The sequence below is a fragment of the Theropithecus gelada genome, chromosome 1, assembly GCF_003255815.1.
Source record: "Theropithecus gelada isolate Dixy chromosome 1, Tgel_1.0, whole genome shotgun sequence".
Lineage (NCBI taxonomy): Eukaryota > Metazoa > Chordata > Mammalia > Primates > Cercopithecidae > Theropithecus > Theropithecus gelada.
In genome coordinates, this window is record NC_037668.1 from 71,036,630 (window position 1) to 71,058,101 (window position 21,472).

At 40.2% G+C, this 21,472-nt stretch overlaps 2 protein-coding genes across 2 annotated transcripts in view; one reads left to right on the forward strand and one right to left on the reverse strand.

Moving 5' to 3' along the window:
• Positions 1-21,472, reverse strand: part of EBNA1BP2 (EBNA1 binding protein 2) — a 45,501-nt gene that overhangs the window by 13,403 nt on the left and 10,626 nt on the right. The window lies entirely within an intron of this gene.
• Positions 1-21,472, forward strand: part of CFAP57 (cilia and flagella associated protein 57) — a 76,055-nt gene that overhangs the window by 4,989 nt on the left and 49,594 nt on the right. The window contains exons 3-9 of the mRNA XM_025389160.1: positions 47-363; positions 2,100-2,386; positions 3,656-3,863; positions 4,879-5,031; positions 15,759-15,898; positions 16,674-16,839; positions 17,576-17,689. Of these exons, the coding sequence (XP_025244945.1) occupies positions 47-363; positions 2,100-2,386; positions 3,656-3,863; positions 4,879-5,031; positions 15,759-15,898; positions 16,674-16,839; positions 17,576-17,689 (1,385 nt within the window). The remainder of the gene's footprint in view (positions 1-46; positions 364-2,099; positions 2,387-3,655; positions 3,864-4,878; positions 5,032-15,758; positions 15,899-16,673; positions 16,840-17,575; positions 17,690-21,472) is intronic.

Consider the following 21,472-nt stretch of genomic DNA (forward strand, 5'->3'; position numbering starts at 1 on the left):
AAAAGTGTGATCTACCCTGATTATTTCCTTTTTCCTCTGTTTGCAGGCTCAGACAAGAGTCAGGGCATGTTGGCCTTGTCCATCAGTCCCAATCGGCGGTATCTCGCTATCTCTGAGACTGTGCAAGAAAAACCTGCCATCACCATTTATGAATTGTCATCCATCCCTTGCCGGAAGCGCAAAGTTCTTAATAATTTTGACTTCCAAGTTCAGAAATTTATTAGCATGGCTTTTTCTCCAGACTCCAAATACCTGTTGGCTCAGACATCACCTCCAGAGTCAAATCTTGTCTATTGGCTGTGGGAAAAACAGAAAGTAATGGCCATTGTTAGAATCGACACTCAGAACAACCCTGTCTACCAGGTACCTAGTAGTGTGACAAGTATCGTGAAAATTATAAAAAATAGAACTACTTTTTATTGAGTGCTGTGTGCCACAGTTCTGATTTCCTCCATGCATTTTTATATTTAGTCTTACAACAACCATATAAGGTATGCACAATCATTATCCCCATTTTACAGATGAGAGAGCTGAGGCTCCAAGAGGTTAGGTAACTCACCCAAGATCACAGAGGTAGTGAGTAGCAGAGCTAGGAGTTCCCCAACTCCAGCTCCTATCTTCTTTACTTTGGCCCAGAACTGCTTTCTGGTCACAGGTTTGGCCCAGAAGTGGATTAATAAAACTTGCTTTCTCTCCCTGGTCCTAGCCTGTTTTTCCAGCAGCATTGCCGGGCAGTAGGAAGATTTCCGAAATGTGATGTAAAGTGGTAGGTCTTTAGGAAGCTGTTGCTGAAGTTGCAGTTATGTAAGGAGCAGAACCTTCTATTGTGTCTTGAGGGCACAAGGAAGAAGACCCCTCAGGAACCTGATTGATGGCTTAGGCAAGGGGTCCCAAGGAGGTTTGATATTGGTTCACTCACCCTAGGCTGGGATCTAGCACTCAATTCCACAAGTTCCATGACTCAGTTCTGTTCATGTTCAGGGATTCTAGCTAATCAGTGTCTCCGGCATAGACTCACTTATTCAACCCACAAGATGTTGATGTGTAAACCAGCATATTACAACCAGAACGCTCACATTATTTATCCAGTGTATTCCCTTCCTAGTAGTAGAGAAGTTGCGAGGTGAAAGTATAATAGTAATCAGAAAGCTGCTGAGTGATTATTCCAGAATCAGACCAAAGGCAGGTAGAACCAGAAGAGGATGTCAACCAGGCCACAGTGAGGCCTAATGAAGCACCTCCTGCTCTGACTAAGTAGATTCAGCAACCATTTATTGGATGCCCATGATGAATCCAGCACTGGGAAAACAGAGATGAAAAAGTCACAGCCCTTCAAGTTGCTCACTGTCTAGCCAGGACAGCAGGTTGACTGCCTATTACTGTACAGGTAGTCCCCAACTTACTATGGTTAAACTTAAAATTTTCATCTTTACAATGGTACAAGAGTGATATGCACTCTGGAGAAAGAGGCCAAGTGATATACTTTCATGATGCTGGGCAGCAGCTGCAGCCACAGCCCCCAGTCAGCCACTCAATCACGAAGGTAACAACCAAGGTACTCTACAGTGTGGTGCTGTGTGGCCACATGGCTTTGCCCATTTTCAGCTTATGATGGGTTTATCAGGACATGATCCCATTGTAACTAGAGGAGCAGGTGTATATTGGGCTAAGAGCTGTGGTTGAAGGATGTTCAGTTGGTAGGAGACCACATAGCATCCCCTGACACGTGATTTCTTTCCTCCTGGACAGGGCTATGTAAACCTATCAGACCCTCTTTTTCTGTGTTTCCAGCTGAGCTTTATTCCATTTTGTCGGCACTGGGTGTGGCTCTTGTCAAAATCTGCTCATTCTGCTCTTTGGCCTTTGTAGATTTCCTAGTTTGACTCCTAGTTTGACTCATATCCCTATAAATATAATGGATAAATATAATGGATTATAGATGTGTCCCCTTATCAAATGCAGCATAAAATTACATGATTTTGTGATGTTTAGGAGATATTCTGAGCAGCCTGAAATAAATATTAACTTGTAAAATGGGAAATAATTCCATCAAGATTAGTTTCATAAATTTTTTTCTTCAATTCTCTCACATTTTACAGGTGAGCTTCAGTCCACAGGATAACACTCAGGTGTGTGTCACTGGAAATGGGATGTTTAAGCTTCTCCGTTTCACTGAGGGAACCCTGAAGCAAACCAATTTTCAGAGGGGAGAACCCCAAAACTATCTAGCCCACACCTGGGTGGCTGATGACAAGATTATTGTTGGCACTGACACAGGCAAACTCTTCCTCTTTGAATCTGGAGATCAGCGTTGGGAGACCAGCATAATGGTCAAAGAACCCACCCATGACTCAAAGAGCCTGGATGTCATCCAGGAATCAGAGAGGTAATGGTGCTTCCTGGGCTGGCACTCCCACATTCATTGTACTAACAGCGTTATACAGAAGACAGCACTCTTTAGAAACCACTCATAACCCCTCTGCCATAAAAGTCAACTATGCCCATTTTCCCTCTTCCTCTCGAAGAGTTTTCATCTATATTTAAGCACAAATTTAACAGTTATAACCATAGGCTAGCTACAATTCTTTTTATTTTTTATACCTAACCTCATTTTATAAGCATTATAATATGGCTGGTCTTCAAAACTATAGTTTTAGAAACATATTTTACAGTGACTAATTTAATGAGTTGATTCATGTCCACCAAGCCCTTGCAGTATACAAAAGGCATCTCTTGCTAGATGCTGGGGACACAAGTCCTCACGGAACTTATAATTCAGCAGGAGGCGACAGACCAACAAATGCAAGGAAATGTTTTAGGTAAATCTGACAGAGGATGGGGTAAAGTGCAGTCTCAGGAAGGAGTGGTTACTGACCATGGTAAGAGAGATGCCACATTACCACTGTGACAACCAGTAAAAATCATATCTCCTGTGGATTGGAATGTACCATTGCATGCACCAAACATTGCTTTAAACACTTTATAAATATTTCCATTTGATTCTTACCCTATATAGTTCATACTATTATCATGCCCATTTTGTAGACAAGGAAACTGAGGATCAAAGAGGTAAGTGGCCTATCCAAGATCATTGCTCTGAGAAGTGGCAGGCTCAGGATTCAAACCCAGATCTCTCGGGTGCCAGAACCTGGGCCCTCAACCCCAGTGACATCCTGTAGATTCTTCTTCCTCAATAACCTTCAATCCACCCATTTTCACTACCATCCCCCCATGCCAATGGCATATCCTCTTTTTTTCTTTTTTTTTCTTTTTTTTTTTGTAATTAGGAGCTTCCTAAAAAGTCCCCATAACCTTCTCCAGGAGCTGCGTTCACAGTCCTTAAGCTCTGGGGTCCAGGCCTCCCAGAAAAAAGCCCAGACTCGTTGGCTTGGCCCAAGCATACCTGCGGCTCTCTTCCTCTACAACCCTTGCCTCTGTCTACTCCACACGCCCCGAGTACTCGCTTGCTTCTGGGCTTGGCCATGTGCAGTTTGTGTACAGTTCCCAAGCCAAAGGGCAGTATTTGGCTATGGAAAAGGGGATCATTGGGTGGTTTCTGTCACACCCAATGACAGCCTTCTTTCTCCTCCCCAGCAGAATTCCATCTCCTCAAGATTGTCTCTGTAAATTGTATATGCTGTTTTTTTGTTTCCAGCCTGATCGAATTTCCACCAATCAGTTCTCCACTCCCTTCCTATGAACAGATGGTGGCGACCAGTAGCCACAGCCAGCTGGCCATGCCCCAGGTGTTTGCCATTGCAGCCTATTCAAAGGGATTTGCCTGTTCTGCTGGGCCAGGGAGAGTTCTGCTGTTTGAGAAGATGGAAGAAAAGGATTTTTACCGTGAGAGCAGAGAAATCAGGGTAAGGAGGGAAGAAGAAAGCAGCAAAACGGGTCCTATTGGCATTTGTTCCCCAGCAGCAGTTTTCTGAGAAGGCATCTGATGGGGAGGGATAGGGCAGGATTGCTGAGCAGAAATGGTGAAATGGTGACTTGAGATATCTGTCCTGAGAGAGGTTTTAGGATGAGGCGAACAGAGTTAGTTTAAAAATAGGAAAATCGACCAGCATAGTGGCTTATGCCTATAATCCCAGCACTTTGGGAGGCCAAGGCGGGTGGGTCTCTTGAACTCAGGAGTTCTAGAACAGCCTGGGCAACATGGTGAAACCCCATCTCTACAAAAAAAAAAAAAAAAAATTATGAGGTCGGGAGTTTGAGACCAGCCTGGACGACATGGTGAAACCCTATCTGTGCTAAAAATACAAAAATTAGCCAGGCATGGCAGTGTGTGCCTGTTGTCCCAGCTACTTGGGAGGCTGAGGCAAGAGAATAGTTTGAACCTGGGAGGCAGAGGTTGCAGTGAGCCAGGATCACGCCACTGCACTCTAGCCTGGGTGACAGATTGAAACTCTCTCTCAAAAAAAAAAAAAAGTAAACAGGCATGGTGGCATGTGTCTGTAATTCCAGCTAGAATTGCTTGAATCCAGGCAGCAGAGGTTGCAGAGAGACAAGATTATACCACTGCACTCCAGCCTGGGCGACAGAGCAAGACTCTGTCTCAAAAAAAAAGAAAAAAAAAAAATTGCCAGGTGTGGTGGTGTGCACCTGTAGTCCCAGTTACTTGGGAGGCTGAGGTGAGAGGATGGTTTGAGCCTGGCAGGTGGAAGTTGCATTGAGCCAAGATCAAGCCACTGTATTCCAGTCTGGGTGACAGAGCCAGACCCTCTCTCAAAAAAAAACAAACAAAGAATAGGGGGATCCCAGGAAGCAGCCTGGTCTGGGAGTCTGTAAGCTAAAGTCATCCAAGAAAACTCTGAAAGCCTAAGGCCCACTGACAACCTGGGGACATTACTGATAGCTGTTTTGCATCTTGAGCAGATTCCTGTGGACCCGCAGAGCAATGATCCAAGTCAGTCTGACAAACAGGACGTTCTCTGCCTATGCTTCAGCCCCTCAGAGGAAACTCTGGTTGCCAGCACCAGTAAGAACCAACTCTACAGCATCACCATGTCCCTGACAGAAATCAGCAAGGTGAGTCTTCCCAGCAATGGTCCTTCCAGACCAGGACCCGTGTGCCTGGCTGGGGGACTGGTCACCATGTGGGCAAATTTTAATCCAAATAAGTTAGCATAAACTCATGCATCCCCTTCACACAGAGCAAAACAAAATTCTAATTTTAAGATGTTCACATAGAAGCATGCTGATAGACTCAGTGGGACTGTGATTACTCCAGTAACTTTGGAAGACACATTGGCGTTGTCTCAGATTTAAATCCCACATATCCTTTTACCCAGAAATTGCATTTTAAGGCATTTAATCTATTGCTATATTTGCTCATGTACACAAATGTGTATATATAAAAATGTTTCTTTTTCCTTTTTACTGTTTTGGAATAACAAAGAAAGCTGGTATAAATACACTGCAGACATTACAATAAGAAAAGCACTATTAAAGACAGAGATCATATTGTACTTAAAATGGCTCAGTACCAATAAGATACTACAATTTTAAGTCTGTATGTACCTAATACCATAGATTCAAAATATATAAAGCGAAACTGGACAGAACAACAAGGAAAATAAACCATCTACAATCACAGTAGAAGATTTAACATATCTTTCTCAGTAATGGTGCTTTTTTTTATAACAGCGTAATTGAGTTATGATTCACATACAAATTGCCCATTCAAAGTATACAATTCAGTTGTTTTTAGTATATTCAAAGAGTTATGCAACCATTTATCATAGACAGCCTTCAGACATTTTTATCACCTCAAAAAACTAAAAAGCCATACCCTTTAGCTATTATTATTCCTCCATCCTCCCAATTATCACCCGTCCCCACCCCAGCCCTAGGCCACCGCTTACCTACTTTATGTCTCTATTTTTGTCTTTATGTCTAATTGCCTATTCTGGACATTTCATACAAATGGAATCATAAAACGTGGACTTTTATGACTGGCTTCTTTGACTTAGCATAATGGGTTTTGTTGTTGTTTTGACACAGGGTCTCGCTCTGTTGCCCAGGTGGGAGTACAGTAGTGCAATCATGGCTCACTGCAGCCTTGACCTCCTGGGCTCAAGCAATCTTCCCACCTCAGCCTCCCAAGTAGTTAGGACTACAGGTACACACCACCACATCCAGCTAGCTTTTGTGTTTTTAGTAGAGACAGGGTTTTGTCACGTTGCCCAGGCTGGTCTTGAGCTCCTGAGCTCAAGCAGTCTGCCCACCTTGTCCTCCCAAAGTGTTGGGATTACAGGCATGAGCCTCCACACATGGCCAGTTTTCAGTGTTCATCCACGTTGTAGCATGTATCAGTACTTAATTCCTTTTTTATGGCCAAATAATATTTAATTATGTGGATATACTACATTTTATTCACCAAATTTGTATATTTGGGTTGTTTCTACCTTTTGGCTTTTATGAATAATGCAACTAGTTTTTATATGGATGGGTTTTCATTTCTCTTCCTAGAAGTGGAATTGCTGAGTCATATGGTAACTTCATGTTCAATTATTTGAGGAACTGTCATACTGTTTTCCAAAGTGACTGGACCATTTTATATTCCCATAAGCAGTATATGAGCATTCTGATTTCTCTATATCCTTGCCAAAACTTGTTATTATCTTTTTTATTATAGCCATCTTAATGGGTAAGAAGTGATATCTCATTGTGGTTTTGACTTGCATTTACCTGATGATTAATGATGAACATCTTTTCATGAACATCTTTTCAAAAATTTATAATTCTTCTTTGAAGAAATGTCTATTCAGATTTTTTGCCCATTTAAAAAATTGAGTCATATGTCTTTTTATTATTGAGTTGTAACAGTTATTTATATATTCTAGATATAAGTCCTTTATCAGATATGTGATTTGCAAATACTATGTCCCATTCTGTGGGTTGTCTTTTCACTTTTTTGATGTTGTCCTTTGATGAACAGTTTTCAATTTTGATGAAATCGAAATCGAATTTATCTATTTTTCTTTTGTTGGTTGTGCTTTTTGTGTTATATTTAAGAAGCCAATGCCTGAGGTCATGAAGATTTACCCCTATATTTCTTCTAAGAGTTTCATAGTGCTAGCTCTTGCATCCAGGTCTTTAATCCATTTTGAATTCATTTGTGTATATGGGATGGTATAGGGGTCCAACTTCATTCTTTGGCATGTAGATATCCAGTTGTCACAGCATCATTTGTTGAAAAGGCTAGTCTTTCTCCATTGAGTAGTCTTGGCATCTTGTTGGAAATCAGTTGACACATGGGTTTGTTTCAGGACTCCCAATTCTGTTCTGTTGATCTAGCTGTCTGTCTTTATGCCAGTACCACACTGTCTTGATTACTGCTGCTTTGTAGCAAGTTTTAAAATTGGGAATTGTGAATCTTACAACTTTAGTCTTCTTTATCAAGATTGTTTTGGGTAGTCTGTGTCCCTTGCAATTCTATATGGATTTTACAGTCAGCTTTTCAATTTCTACAAGAAGCCATCTGGGATCCTCATAGGGACTGCATTGAATTTATAGATCAATGTGAGGACTGTTGCCATCTTAACAGTATTAAGCCTTCCAATTCTTGAGCATGAGATATTTTCCATTTATTTAGGTTGTCTTTAATTTGTTTCAAGAATGTTTTATAGTTTTCAGAATATAACTTTTGCACTTCTTTTGTTAAATATTTGTGAAAAATTTTCTTCTTTTTGATGCTATTGTAAATTGAATTATTTTCCTAACTTCATTTTTGGATTGTTCATTCCAAATGTATAGAAATACAATTAATTTTTGCATACTGATCTTGTCTCCTGCAACCTTGCCAAACCCACTTATTAGTTCCAATAGTTTTTGTATTGGGTTATTCTGGCATTGCTATAAACGAATACCTGAGACTGAGTAATTTATAAAGAAAGAAAGTTTAATTGGCTCATGGTTCTGCAGGGTGTACAGGAAGCGTGATGCTGGCATCTGCTTCTGGTAAGGGTTCAGGAAGCTTACAATCGTGGTGGAAGATGAAGGGGTAGTAGGCGCATCACATGGTGAGAGCAGGAGCAAGAGAGGGAGGTGAGAGATGCCACACACTGTTAAAAACCAGATCTCTCATGAACTCACCCATCACCAAGGGGATGTCACTAAACCATTCATGAGGGATATGCCCCAATGATCCAAGCACCTCCCACCAGGTCCCACCTTCAACACTGGGGATTACATTTCAACATGAGATTTGGAGGAGACAAATATCCAAATTTTTTCAGTGTTTTTAGTGAATTCCTTAGGATTTTCTATATATAAGATCATGACATCTGCAATAGAGGTAGTTTTAGCCTTCCTTTCCAATCTGTGAATGCCTGTAACTTATTTTCCTTGCCTAATTGCCATGGCTAGAACCTCTAGTCTCATGTCAAACATAAGGGATGGGAGTGGATCCTTGCCTTATTCCTAATCTTAGGGAGAAAGCATCCAGTCTTTTTTTTTTTTTTTTTTTTTTTGAGAAGGAGTCTCGCTCTGTCATCCAGGCTTGAGTGCAGTGGCGTGATCTCAGCTCACTGCAAGCTCCACCTCCCAGGTTCATGCCATTCTCTTGCCTCAGCCTCCCAAGTAGCTGGCATTACAGGCACCCACCACCACGCCCAGCTAATTTTTTATGTTTTTAGTAGAGAAGGGGTTTCACTGTGTTAGCCAGGATAGTCTCAATCTCCTGACCTCGTAATCCACCCACCTCAGCCTCCTAAAGTGCTGGGATTACAGGCGTGAGCCACCACGCCCGGCTGCATCCAGTCTTTAACGATTAAGTTTGATACTGTCTGTAGGTTTTTTTGAAGATACTGTTTATCAGGCTGAAAAAGTTCCCTTCTATTCCTAGTTTGTTGAATGTTTTTATCATGAATGGCTGTTGGATTTTGTCAGATTTTTTTCTCTGTATCTATTGAGATGATTGTGTGAGTTTTTGTTTTTACTCTATTAATATAGTATATTATACTAAGTGATTTCCAGATGTTAAACCGCCCTTGCATTCCTGGGATAAAATCCACTTGGCCATAGTATATAGTCATTTTCATGTTAGAATATTCAATTTACTAGTATTTTGTTGAGGATTTTTGTATCTATACGAAATAGTGATCTATAGTTTTCTTGCAATGTCTTTGACTGCTATTGCATCAGGGCCTCATAGAATGAGTTGGGAAGTGTTCCAGCCTCTTCTGATTTTTTAAAGTGTTTGTGAAGAATTGGTATTAATTCTTCTTTAAGTGTTTGGTGGAATTCACCAGTGAAGTCATCTGGGCCTGGGCTTTTCTTTGTGGGAAGTTTCTTTTTCTAATGAATCTCATTACCTATTTTCATCTATTTAGATTGTCTATTTCTTCTTGAGCCAGTTTCATTTTTTGTGTCATTCTAGGAATTTGTATATTTAAGTTGTCTAATTTAGTCACATATAATTGTTCCTAGTATTCCTTTATGATCCTTTTTATTTCTGTAAGCTTAATAGTAATATTCCCTCTTTCATTTCCGATTACATTAATATGATTTTCCTTCCCTCTGTCTCCTCCCCTCCTTTTTTTTTTTTGGTCTCTTTAAAGAATCAGCTTTCTGTTTCGTTGATTTTTCTCTATTGCTTTGCTATTCTCTATTTCATTAATGTTCACTCTAATCTTTACTGTTTCCTTCCTTTGGCTTGCTTTAGGTTTAGGTTGCTCTTTTTTTTTTTTTCCCAGCGCCTTAAGGTGGAAGATTAGGTTATTTATTTAAGATCTTTCTTTTTTGAAAGTGTAGGTATTTGCAGCCAGAAAAAATTCCTCTTAATATTGCTTACCATAAATTTTGATATGTTATGTCTTTATTTTCGTTCATCTCAAATATTTTGGAATTTCTCTTTTGATTTCTTTTTGATCCATTGGTTTTAGGAATGTGTTGTTAAATTTCTGCTTATTTGTGAGTTTCCCAGTTAATTTCTGTTTCTGTTATTAATTATTAATTTAATTCCACTATGCTTAGAGAATATATTTTGTATTATTTCTGTTCTTTTACATTTATTGAGATTTGTTTGGCTGGGTGCGGTGGCTCAAGCCTGTAATCCCAGCACTTTGGGAGGCCGAGACGGGCGGATCACGAGGTCAGGAGATCAAGACCATCCTGGCTAACACGGTGAAACCCCCATCTCTACTAAAAAATACAAAAAACTAGCCGGGCAAGGTGGCGGGTGCCTGTAGTCCCAGCTACTCAGGAGGCTGAGGCAGGAGAATGGCATAAACCCGGGAGGCGGAGCTTGCAGTGAGCTGAGATCTAGCCACTGCACTCCAGCCTGGGTGACAGAGCGAGACTCCATCTCAAAAAAAAAAAAAAAAGAAAAAAAAGGTTTGTTTTTGGTCTGGCGTATAATCTATTTTGGAGACTGCTCTTTATGCACTTGAGAAGAATGTACATTCTGTTATTATTGAGTTGGGTGTTCTATATACGTTTTTTAGGTCCGGTTGGTTTTTAGTGTTGTTCGAGTCTTCTGTTTCTTGTTATCTTCTGCCTGTTTGTCTTGATTGTTTTTGAAAGTGGTGTATTGCATGGGCAGCTGTGATGGCTCATGCCTGTAATCCCAGCACTTTGGGAGGCCGAGGTCGGCAGAACACCTGAGGTCAGGAGTTCACAGCCAGCCTGACCAACATGGAGAAATCCCATCTCTACTAAAAAAAATACAAAATTAGCCGGGCTTGGTGGTGCATGTTTGTAATTGGGAGGCTGAGGCAGGAGAATCACTTGAACCCAGCAGGCGGAGGTTGCAGTGAACCGAGATCATGCCATTGCACTCCATCCTGCGCAATGAGAGTGAAACTCCATCTCAAAAAAAAAAAAAAAAAAAAAAGGCCAGGTGTGGTGGCTCACACCTGTAATCCCAGCACTTTGGGAGGCTGAGGCAGGCGGATCATCTAAGGTTGGGAGGTCGAGAACAGCCTGACCAACATGGTGAAACCCTGTCTCTACTAAAAATACAAAAAAATTAGCTGGGAGTGGTGGCACATGCCTGTAATCCCAGCTACTTGGGAGGCTAGGGCAGGAGAATTGCTGGAACACGGGAGGCAGAGGTTGTGGTGAGCCGAGATCGTGCCATTGCACTCCAGCCTGAGCAGCAAGAGCAAAACTCCATCTCAAAAAAAAAAAAAAAAAAAAAAAAAAAAAAGTGGAATATTGCAATCTTCAACTCTTATTGTTGAACTATTTTCCTCTTCATTCTTGACAATTTTTACTTTATGCATTTGGGTGCTCTATTTCTATATACACATATCTTTACAATTAATATATTTTCCTGATGGGTTGACGATTTTTGCATTATAAAATATGTCTCTATTTCTAGTAACATTTTCTATTTTGAAGCCTATTTTGCCTGATCTTACTATAGCCACTCCAGCACTTTTGTTGTTGCTGTTTGTATGGTATATCTTTTTTCATCCTTTTACTCTCAATATATTTATATCTTCGATTCCAAACTGTGTCTTATAAACATCATATAATTTAATCTTTTTTTTATTCAGTCTGACAATCTCTGACTTTTGATTGGATTGTTTAATCAATTCACATTTAATGTTATTACTGGCATAGTTGAATTTATGTCTACCATTTTACCTTTTTTTGTGTGTGTATCATGGGATTTTTGTTCTTCTATTTTTCTCTATGCCTTCTTTCACATTAAGTAAAATTTTAATGTAGTATTTTAGTATCTTTATTTTTCCCTATATACTTTTAATTATTTCTTAGGGCTTACCACACACATTTTAACTCATTATAGTCAAATTCAATTTGATTCAATTTCATACTAACTTAATGCTAGTAACATATAGAAATGTTACTGCCATATAGCTACATTCCCTTTCCCCTTTTTAATAGTATTATTGTTATACATATTACATCTATGAGTGTTACAAACCCCAATAATATATTCTTATAATTATTACCTTATATAATTGTATATCTTTTAAAGAAGCTGAGGTCAGAATGGGGAGCAATTATATATTTATAGTCTTTTTATGTTAACCTTTACTATCATTTCTGGTTCTCTTCATTTGTTCCTTGAGCTTGAGTTACCATTGAAGTCATTTCTTTAATCCAGTACACATTTGTTCCCACTCATCATTTGTGTGCCACTACTGGGAAATATATTACATTTCTATATGTTATAGGCACAACAGTATATTATATGCATATTGTTTCATACAATTGCTTTTTATATCAGCTAAAAGATGATGAAATATATATTTATATTGTCTTTTATAATTACCTTTACCAGTGCTCTTTGTTTTGTGTGGATTTGAATTACTATCTGGAGTAACTTGCTGTCAACCTGAAGGATTTCCTTTAGTATTTCATGTAAGTCAAATCTGCTAGCAACATATTTTTTCAGTTTTTGTTGGCAATGTTTTTATTTCACCTTCAGTTCTAAAAGATAGCTTTGCTGAGTTTTTGTTTGACAGCTTTTACTTTAAGTACTTTGAACATGTTATCCCATTCTCTTCTGGCTTCCATTGTCGTTGCTGAGATATCTGCTATTAATCTTATTGGGACCCTTTTGTAAGCGATCAGTCATTTTTCTATCGATGCTTTCAAAATTTTCTTCTCGTCTTCAGCTTTCATTATTTTTACCAAAATGTGTCTGTTTGTGGATCTCTTTGTGTTTTTCCTACTTGGAGTTCATTGAGCTTCCTATATGTGTACATTGATGTTTCCCAATAAATTTGTAATATTTTCAGCAATTATTTATGAAAATGTTTTTTTCTGTTCCTTTCTCTTTGTCCCATTCACCTTATGCATTAGTTGGTGTGCTTAATGGTGTCCCACATTTTTCTGAGGCTCTGTAAATTTGTAATTCTTTTTCCTGTCTGTTCTTCAAATTGCTTAATCTTTATTGATTTATAAAGTTCACTGATTCTTCTGCCAGTTCAGATCTATTATTGAGCACCTCTAGTGGATTTTTCACTTCAGTTATTGTACTTTTTAACTCTAGAATTTCTATTTTCTTACAGTCTATCCCTATATTGATGGGATCCTTTTATTCTTCTCTATTTGATGCATATCATTTCTATCTTTACTTCTTTAGTCATGGTTTCCTTTAGTTTTTTGGACATACTTGGAATGGCTAATTTCAAGCCTTTGGGTGCTGCCATAAGGAATTTTGTTGCCTGTGAACAGAAAAATGCAAATTAATACAACTCTGAGATGCTTCTTTATAAGAAGTTTCATTATTATATTGTCAAAAATTAAAAATCCAGTTATTACCAGAGATTTCTGAGGACAGGGGAGAATGATAATCCTAATATGGCAATGATGGGAGTGTAAACTGATACAGCCATTCTAGCAAGGAATCTGATAGTTCTTGGTCAAATAGAGAATGGATGTACCTTGTTATCCAGTAGTCTGCACTGGATACATACCAGGAATCTGATCCTACAGAGCCATTAAAGAACATGCACAGGCCGGGCGTGGTGGCTCATGCCTGCAATCCCAGCACTTTGGGAGTCTGAGGCGGGTGGATCACGAGGTCAAGAGATCAAGACCATTCTGGCCAACATGGTAAAACCCCGTCTCTACTAAAAATACAAAAATTAACAGGGCATGGTGGTGCGTGCCTGTAGTCCCAGCTACTCAAGAGGCTGAGACAGGAGAATCACTTGAATCTGAGAGGCAGAGGTTGCAGTGAGCCGAGATCACGCCACTGCACGCCAGCCTGGCAGTCAGAGCGAGACTCCATCTCAAAAGAAAAAAAAAAAAAAAGAACATGGACAAAGATATTCACCATAGTGTTTGTAGCAATGGAGAGTTGAAGACAATCCACATGTTCATCCCTAGTGGTAATGGAGAAGTAAAGTAGCTAGATGTATATTGTAGAATATCAAACATCAGTTAGAAGCAAATTATACATACTGCAACATAGATGATTCCTCAAAAATATCATGTTGAGAAAAAAGTAAAAGTACAGAGTGAGATCTGAAGCACAATATCATTTATAGAAATATTAAACACATCTATATATAATCAATGACATACATAAAAACCATTTGTTGGTGCCTACTTATCATAGGGAGGAACAGAAGTAAAAATTGAGGAAGAAAGGAGTGAAATAAAATAAAATTTGTCTTACATGAATTTATGATGAATCTCTGCAAGTCTGCTTCTGAGATGCAAAACGAAAACAAAGATACAGAAATCAAGGAAATACAAGATAATGTCATCAGACGAGATTTAGAATTAGAAGAAAAAGGTTGGAATGTTTGAAAAGAGAGAATAAATAGTATGAAATACTTATCTTGGTTATTTAGAAAGTGAATGTATGGAAAAATATGGTAGAGTTACCAGGCAGGGTTAAATGCCCACTGAAGGTTTGTGATCATGCATTCACAGTGAAACCAGTAAGCCCACTAGTGTGATTCCCCATCATTACATGACTCCTCAGGCAGAGGAGGAAGCAAGAGCATTGCTTTTGTTTTTAAGACAAGAGAGATTTGAGTGTGTAAAAGCTAATAGGAATGTGCTCATAGAGACAGGCAGGTCGAAGATATTGGAGAAAGAAAGGGTAACAGATGGAGAAGAATAACAATAGCCTGTGCCTGCCTACCCAGCATAGCATCTCTTTCTCTGAGATGTAGGGTCTACAGCCATAACACCCTGAATGTACCTGATCTTGTCTGATCTCAGAAGCTAAGCAGGGTCGGGCCTGGTTAGTACTTGGATGGGACATACTAGGGTAGGATAGAGTGGATGCAGATAAATTTATAAGTGGCAGAGGGGCAGAATTTGCAAAAAAAAAAAAAAAAAAATCCATTTCAGCCTTTGTCTTAGCTTGTGAACAGACCTAAATATGTACATCTCATTAAATTTCCCAACGATCACTCCTCATTCAGGTGTTCCAGAAACAATGCCTCTGATGACAGACATCTGTAACCTACATAACCAGTGCAGTAGGATGCATTTCAATTTAAAATCATCCATCCAACTCTCATTTGCTACTGGTGATAATTAGTACAGTCTCTCCAGAGAGAAAATTACTTATCCAGATCCTTAAAAATCATTCATACAATTTTTCCCAGTATTCCACTTCTAGAAATGTATGCTAAGGAAATAATCAGAGAGATACACAAAGACTTGTATAAGGATATTTAGTCTAGTGTTATTCCTATAATAAATAACAAAAATTGGAAGCCACTTAAATGTTCCTACAGCAGAGGAAGGGTTAAATTAAATTCAAAGATATCCATTGAAGAAAATATTTTATTGCCATTAAAATAATGTTTAAAAATAATATTGGCTCAGCCGAGAGTGGTGGCTCATGCCTGTAAACCCAGCACTTTGGGAGGCCAAGGCAGGCAGATCACGAGGTCAGGAGATCGAGACCATCCTGGCTAACACAGTGAAGCCCTGTCTCTACTAAAAATACAAAAAAATAAAATAAAAATAAAGAAAATTAGCCGGGCATGGTGGCAGGTGCCTGTAGTCCCAGCTACTCGGAAGGCTGAGGCAGGAGAATGGCGTGAACCCAGGAGGCGGAGTTTGCAGTGAGCTGAGATCGCACCACTGTACTCCAGCCTGGGGGACAGAGCAAGACTCTGTCTCAAAAATAAAATAAAAATAATAATATTGGCTCAGGAAAATATGCATAATATTCAAACAGTTTAGCCGCAGCCTAATTTCTGTGCACCCAGGCTAATTAATGTTCTTGGGAACTAATTAGAGCTGACATGTACAGCCAGCCTTTTGCTTACTCTGCGGGATCTTGTTCTGTATGATTTCTCTAGGGGGAGCCTGCTCACTTTGAGTATTTGATGTATCCATTGCACTCAGCACCCATCACCGGTCTAGCTACCTGCATCCGCAAACCCCTCATAGCCACCTGTTCTCTGGATCGATCCATCCGCATTTGGAATTATGAAACAAAGTAAGGAATGAAAGACTTGCCTACTTTAATATGCAAGACTCCAGTTTTTAATTTGTTTATGTGTATTATTTTAATTACAGTGTTTCAAACTTTAATTACTTAGAAGCTTTCAGTTGGAAAAGATTTTTTAAAAATCAAGTCAGTCAGCCTACCTGTTTCTTACTCTTGCATGGGCTAGAAAACTACTTTGTGGTTTACTTAATGCTTACCACATGCCAGACACTGGGGACATGAAGATATGAAGATAACACCCCAGTCTCTCACCTTCTTACATAAACTCCTGTGTCCCTCCAGCTCTCCTATCCCCTTGTTTCCCACAGGAACTGCTCTTTGCTTCAGGGAGCTCTCCAGACCCTTTCTTCCTCCTCTTTCTCCCAGGACATCACTATCCCAACCCAGATTTTACCTTCTGGCACAGCTTCCCTGGGAAGCTCCAACCCTAGTTGGACTCCCACCCCCCACTGTTTTCTTTGTTCTTGTGTACAACTTCTGGGGCTTCTAGGGAAAAAATACTTGGACAATACTCATGAATTTTGGAATCTAAACAGCTATGTCTTCAGCATTGCTAGACCACACTTTGACCAATCTCCTTATCTACCATGCTCCATGCTGGACATTATACCCTCATAACCAAAATCTAGAAAAGAGAGGAACCAACAATTGCAAATAGTAGTATATCTCAAATACTATGATAACAACATATATCAGATACAGTGGATGACTGGAGGGATTTAGTGAGCTAGGCTTACAATTCAGTAATTGATCTTTTTCACAGCACTCTGGAACTATTCAAGGAATACCAAGAAGAGGCATATTCCATCAGCCTTCATCCATCTGGACACTTCATTGTAGTAGGGTTTGCTGACAAACTACGCCTCATGAATCTACTCATTGATGATATACGTTCTTTCAAAGAATACTCTGTTAGAGGATGCAGAGAGGTAAAAAACTGCTGAAGACAAAAGTCCAGTTTCTTGGAAAGCCATGGCTGAAATATCAGGAGCTAACATGGTCTGGGGAGGTGGGACCAAAATCTGTCTTGGAGAACTATAGTGGCTTAAAAAAAGTGGGGAGGGGGAAATCCAGTTCTTTTCCCAGCAACCTTATTGAGTGTATGCTTCCATCCCCATTTTCTTATGTCCACCAGACTATTTCATTGAACCTAAAACCTTGTGAGATCCCCGCTATGATAAGTCCTGTCTGTAATGGTGGAGTATTAGCAAATATTTTAAAAGAAAAGTAATCTCAGAATCAGAGTCACAGCTAGGAAGGTGAGGTTGGAGACAGGAGCCACGGAAAAATAAGCATCAATGGTGAGAGGCAGGAAAGAGCTCATCAGCTTTCCCCAAGGTGACTTGCACAAACAAGGCAATGACTTCAGGAATTACTTCCCCCGCTCTAAAACGTGCTTCTACAGGCAAAATGACTGCTTGTGGTCCCAACGGCTTCATGATTTGTGGGCCTGGCAGTGTCAGCATCTGGCCACTATGAGTCACAGGAATAGTGAAAGTGTCTGAAAATGTCAGCCACTCCTCAATCTCATTTGCACCTTACCCCCACTCCCACCCTCACATGTAGTTTCAGTCCGAACTCTTGGGAAAATCACCTCTTGACTGTAACCTCTAATTAGACTGCTCGCTTCCTGCTTGCTTGCTCTCTTGCTGTCTTTCCCTGTAGTGTTCCTTTAGCAACGGAGGTCACCTGTTTGCTGCAGTCAGTGGAAATGTGATTCACGTTTACACCACCACAAACCTAGAGAACATCTCAAGCCTGAAAGGACACACAGGGAAGGTGAGTGAGTGAACGGTCTCCAGGGAAACAAGGGGCACAGAGCCAAGCATGCCGCCAGCCAGTGGGATGCAGGTGAACAAAAGAGAGGTGGTTCCTTTCCTCATGGGTTCACTGTCTACTTGGGGAAAGACACAATAAAACAAATGCACAGACAAATGTAATTACTAATTGCAGTTCCACTGAAAGAAAAACATGGTGTTGTTATGAGAGAAATAATGAAGGGGGCGGCATAATTTAGGTGGCTGTATTTGCAAAAGCTTGGTCCTATAAGAGTGAGTAGGAGTTAATCAGACAGAACTGGTGGGGATAATCATTGCGGATAGGGATCCAAAGGCCAGAGATGGGAGATTCATGGGGTGTCAGAGGACATGAAAGTCTGTGGACCTGGAATGTGGTGCCAGGATAAACCATGGGGTAAAGATGGGCTGCGATTGGAGAGGTCACAAGGGCCCAAATGCATGGAAACTTGTAGGCTTTGTAAGGATTTATCCTTATTCCTTGAAATCATTGAAGACTTTCAGGGCAGAGAATGATATGACTAGATTTGCATTTTGAAGGATTACTTTGGCTGCAGAGTGAAGACTATTGAAGGGGGCGAGGGTAGAAATGGTAAGGAGGCTACTGTGGATATCTACACCATAGATAATAGTGGTGGTGGTACAGTTAGGGAGAAGTGGATGGATTCAGATGATTTTAGAAAGTCAAGTCATGGGCTCATGCCTATAGTCTAAGCACTTTGGGAAACTGATGCAGGAGGATCGCTTGCACTCAGGAGTTCGAGACCAACCTGGGCAGCATAGGGAGACCCTGTGTCTACAAAAAGTAAAAAATATTTGCCAGGTGTGATGGCACACACCTGTGGTCCCAGTTACTTGGGAGGCTGAGGCGGGAGGATCACTTGGGCCCAGGAAGTCAAGGCTGCAGTGAGCCATGATCACACCACTGCACTCCAGCCTGGCTGACAGAGTAAGACCCTATCTGGAAAAAAAAAAAAAAAGAAAGAAAGAAGGAAGGAAGGAAGGAAGGAAGGAGAAAAAGAAAAAAAGAAAGTAAAATCACTAGGTCCTAGAGTAGTAGATTAGATGTGAGACATGATTAAGAGGGAGAGGCATGGAGAGGGTAAGAAGAAGTTGGCAGATGAATTTGGAGAGAAGAGGCCATTGGAAAAGAGAGGCATTCTAGGCAGAAGGACTTGTTGGAGATGATGAAATGGAGGTATGAAATGGAGGTGCTCGTTGGTTCATATGGCTGGAACACTGGACACATTTGAGCGATTATAAAGAGGTAGTAGGAAAGGTTGGCTGCATCGTAGAAGGTAGTGTATGCCATGCCAAGGAATTGGACTTTAGTCTTTCAGTGACAAGAAACAAGGGAAAGGATTTAAGCAAGAAAGTAATGGGATCAGAAAGGTAACTCTCTAAACAGTGTTGAGGAAGGATTAGACTGGAAGGAAATTGGAGTGATGGAGAGCAGCTAGGATGTGAAGGTGAAAGTTGGGTTAGGAACTAAACCATGACTTTAGTAGCAGAGGCAAAGAGAAGAAAGAGATGAAGTTCCATTTCGGCCATGTTATATTTCATGTGCCCAGAAGTGTGATGTATGTGTGTGGAGGTCAGGAAAGAAGTCAGGGCTGAATATGAAGATTCGGGGAATTAGAAAGTAGAGGAAGTCAGAGGCATAGATTAGATCACCAAGGGCCTATGTGGAATCTGAGAAGAATATTGGACAGGATAGGGGAGACCAACGTTTAAGAGACTGGTGAAAGAAGAGGAGCCAATGAAAGACTGAAAATAAAGATACGAAGAGAACTCGGAATCAATAATTGTCTCAAAGAAGCCAAGGAACCAAACAATTTCTGAAAGGTTGAAGTGGTCAGTGGTACTAGATGTCAGAGGGAGGTCATGTAAAGTCCAAAACTGACTATTGACTTTAGCAAATAACAGGTCATTGGAAGGAAAAGTAAAAATTTGTGGAAAGTGAAAGTGCTATGTAAACACAAGCATTTTTGTTTGTTTTTGAGACAGAGTCTCACTCTGTCACCTAGGCTGGAATGCAGTGGCGCAATCTCGACTTACTGCAACCTCCACCTCCTGAGTTCAAGCGATTCTCCTGCCTCAGCCTCCTGAGTAGCTGAGATTACAGGCATGCACCACCACGCCCGGCTAATTTTGTATTTTTAGTAGAGACAGGGTTTCTCCATGTTGAACTACCAACCTCAGGTGGTCTGCCCACCTCAGCATGAAGGACTTCCTTTACTATTTCCTGGAAGGCAGATCTTCTAGTTTAAAAAAAAAAAAAAAAGTTTTTATTTATCTGAGAATATCTTTATGTTCATGTTTATCTTCATGTTTATCTTTATGTTCATGTTTATCTCACTTCCGTGAGTGACACTTGAGGTGTATGTGCGCACGTGCGTACGTGTGTGTATGTGCACGTGTATAAGCCCCTGATCTTTTTGGCTTGCCCTTCGTGGCTTGGATCTTTCACTCTATGAGCAAACTGGGTCAGGAATCATTGGGGCACAGTTATTCTCAGTATGCTGAGCTTGGAGTGGTGCTTCTTCCAACAAGTGAGAATGGGCTGGGGGGAAGAGAGTCTGAGCCCTCTCGGCCACACCTGCTTGGAATAGAGCTTCTGCAACATGGGGCTGGGGTAAGAATAAGAAATCCCAGCAGTTTCCCTTTCTAGACTGAAATCATAGCCCAAGTACTGAAAGTAAGAAAAAAAACCTTACATCCAGCAAAACTGTATTTTTATATTTTAAACATGAAGATAAACTCCTACTGCTTCTGGCCTCCTTTGTTTCTGAGATAAGTTAGGTATTATGTGATTAATCATTTTTCTCTTATGGCTTTCTATATAGATGGAGTCTTACTCTGTCATCAGGCTGGAATGTGCAGTGGCACCACCTCGGCTCACTGCAACCTCCGCCTCCCAGGTTCAAACGATTTTCCTGCCTCAGCCTCCCGAGTAGCTGAGACTACAGTTGTGCACCACCATGCCCAGCTAATTTTTGTATTTTTAGTAGAGACGGGGTTTCACCATATTGGCCAGGATGGTCTCGATCTCTTGACCTCATGATCCACCTGCCTTGGCCTCCCAAAGTGCTGGAATTACAGGTGTGAGCCACTGCACCCGACCAGCTTTCAAGATTTTCTTATCTTTGGCTTTCAACATTTTGTTTTTGATGTGTCTGGATCTAGATTTCTTTGCATTTGTCCTACTTGGAGTTTATTGTACTTCTTGGATGTGTAGGTTAATGTTTTTCAACAAATTTGAGATTTTTCAGCATTATTTATTTGAATATTTGTTGTTTTTCTCTCTTCTCCTAGTGCTCTCATTACAGTACACATATGTGGGTGCATTTAGTGGCTGCCCACATTTCTCTGAAACTCTGCTAATGTTAATTTTTCTTAATTAGTATTTCTCTCTGTTCTTCCAATTGCACAATCTCTATTGAGCTATTTCAATTTTGCCAGCTTAAATCTACTGTTGAGCCCTTCTAGTGAATTTTTTGTTTTGGTTATTGTACTTTTTAACTCCAGAATTTCCATTTGATTTTTAAAATAATTTCTGTCTTCTTATTATATTCTCTATTTGATGAGGCTTGTCATCCTACCTTCCTTTAATTATTTAAGCATAGTTTCCTTTAGTTAATTGAACTTATTTGTATTAGCTGCTTTGAAGTCTTTGGCTGCAAAATCTACCATCTGGGCCCCTTCAAAGGCAATTTCTATTGCCTGAATGCTTGCTTGCTTGCTTTTCCTTATTGGTCACACTCTT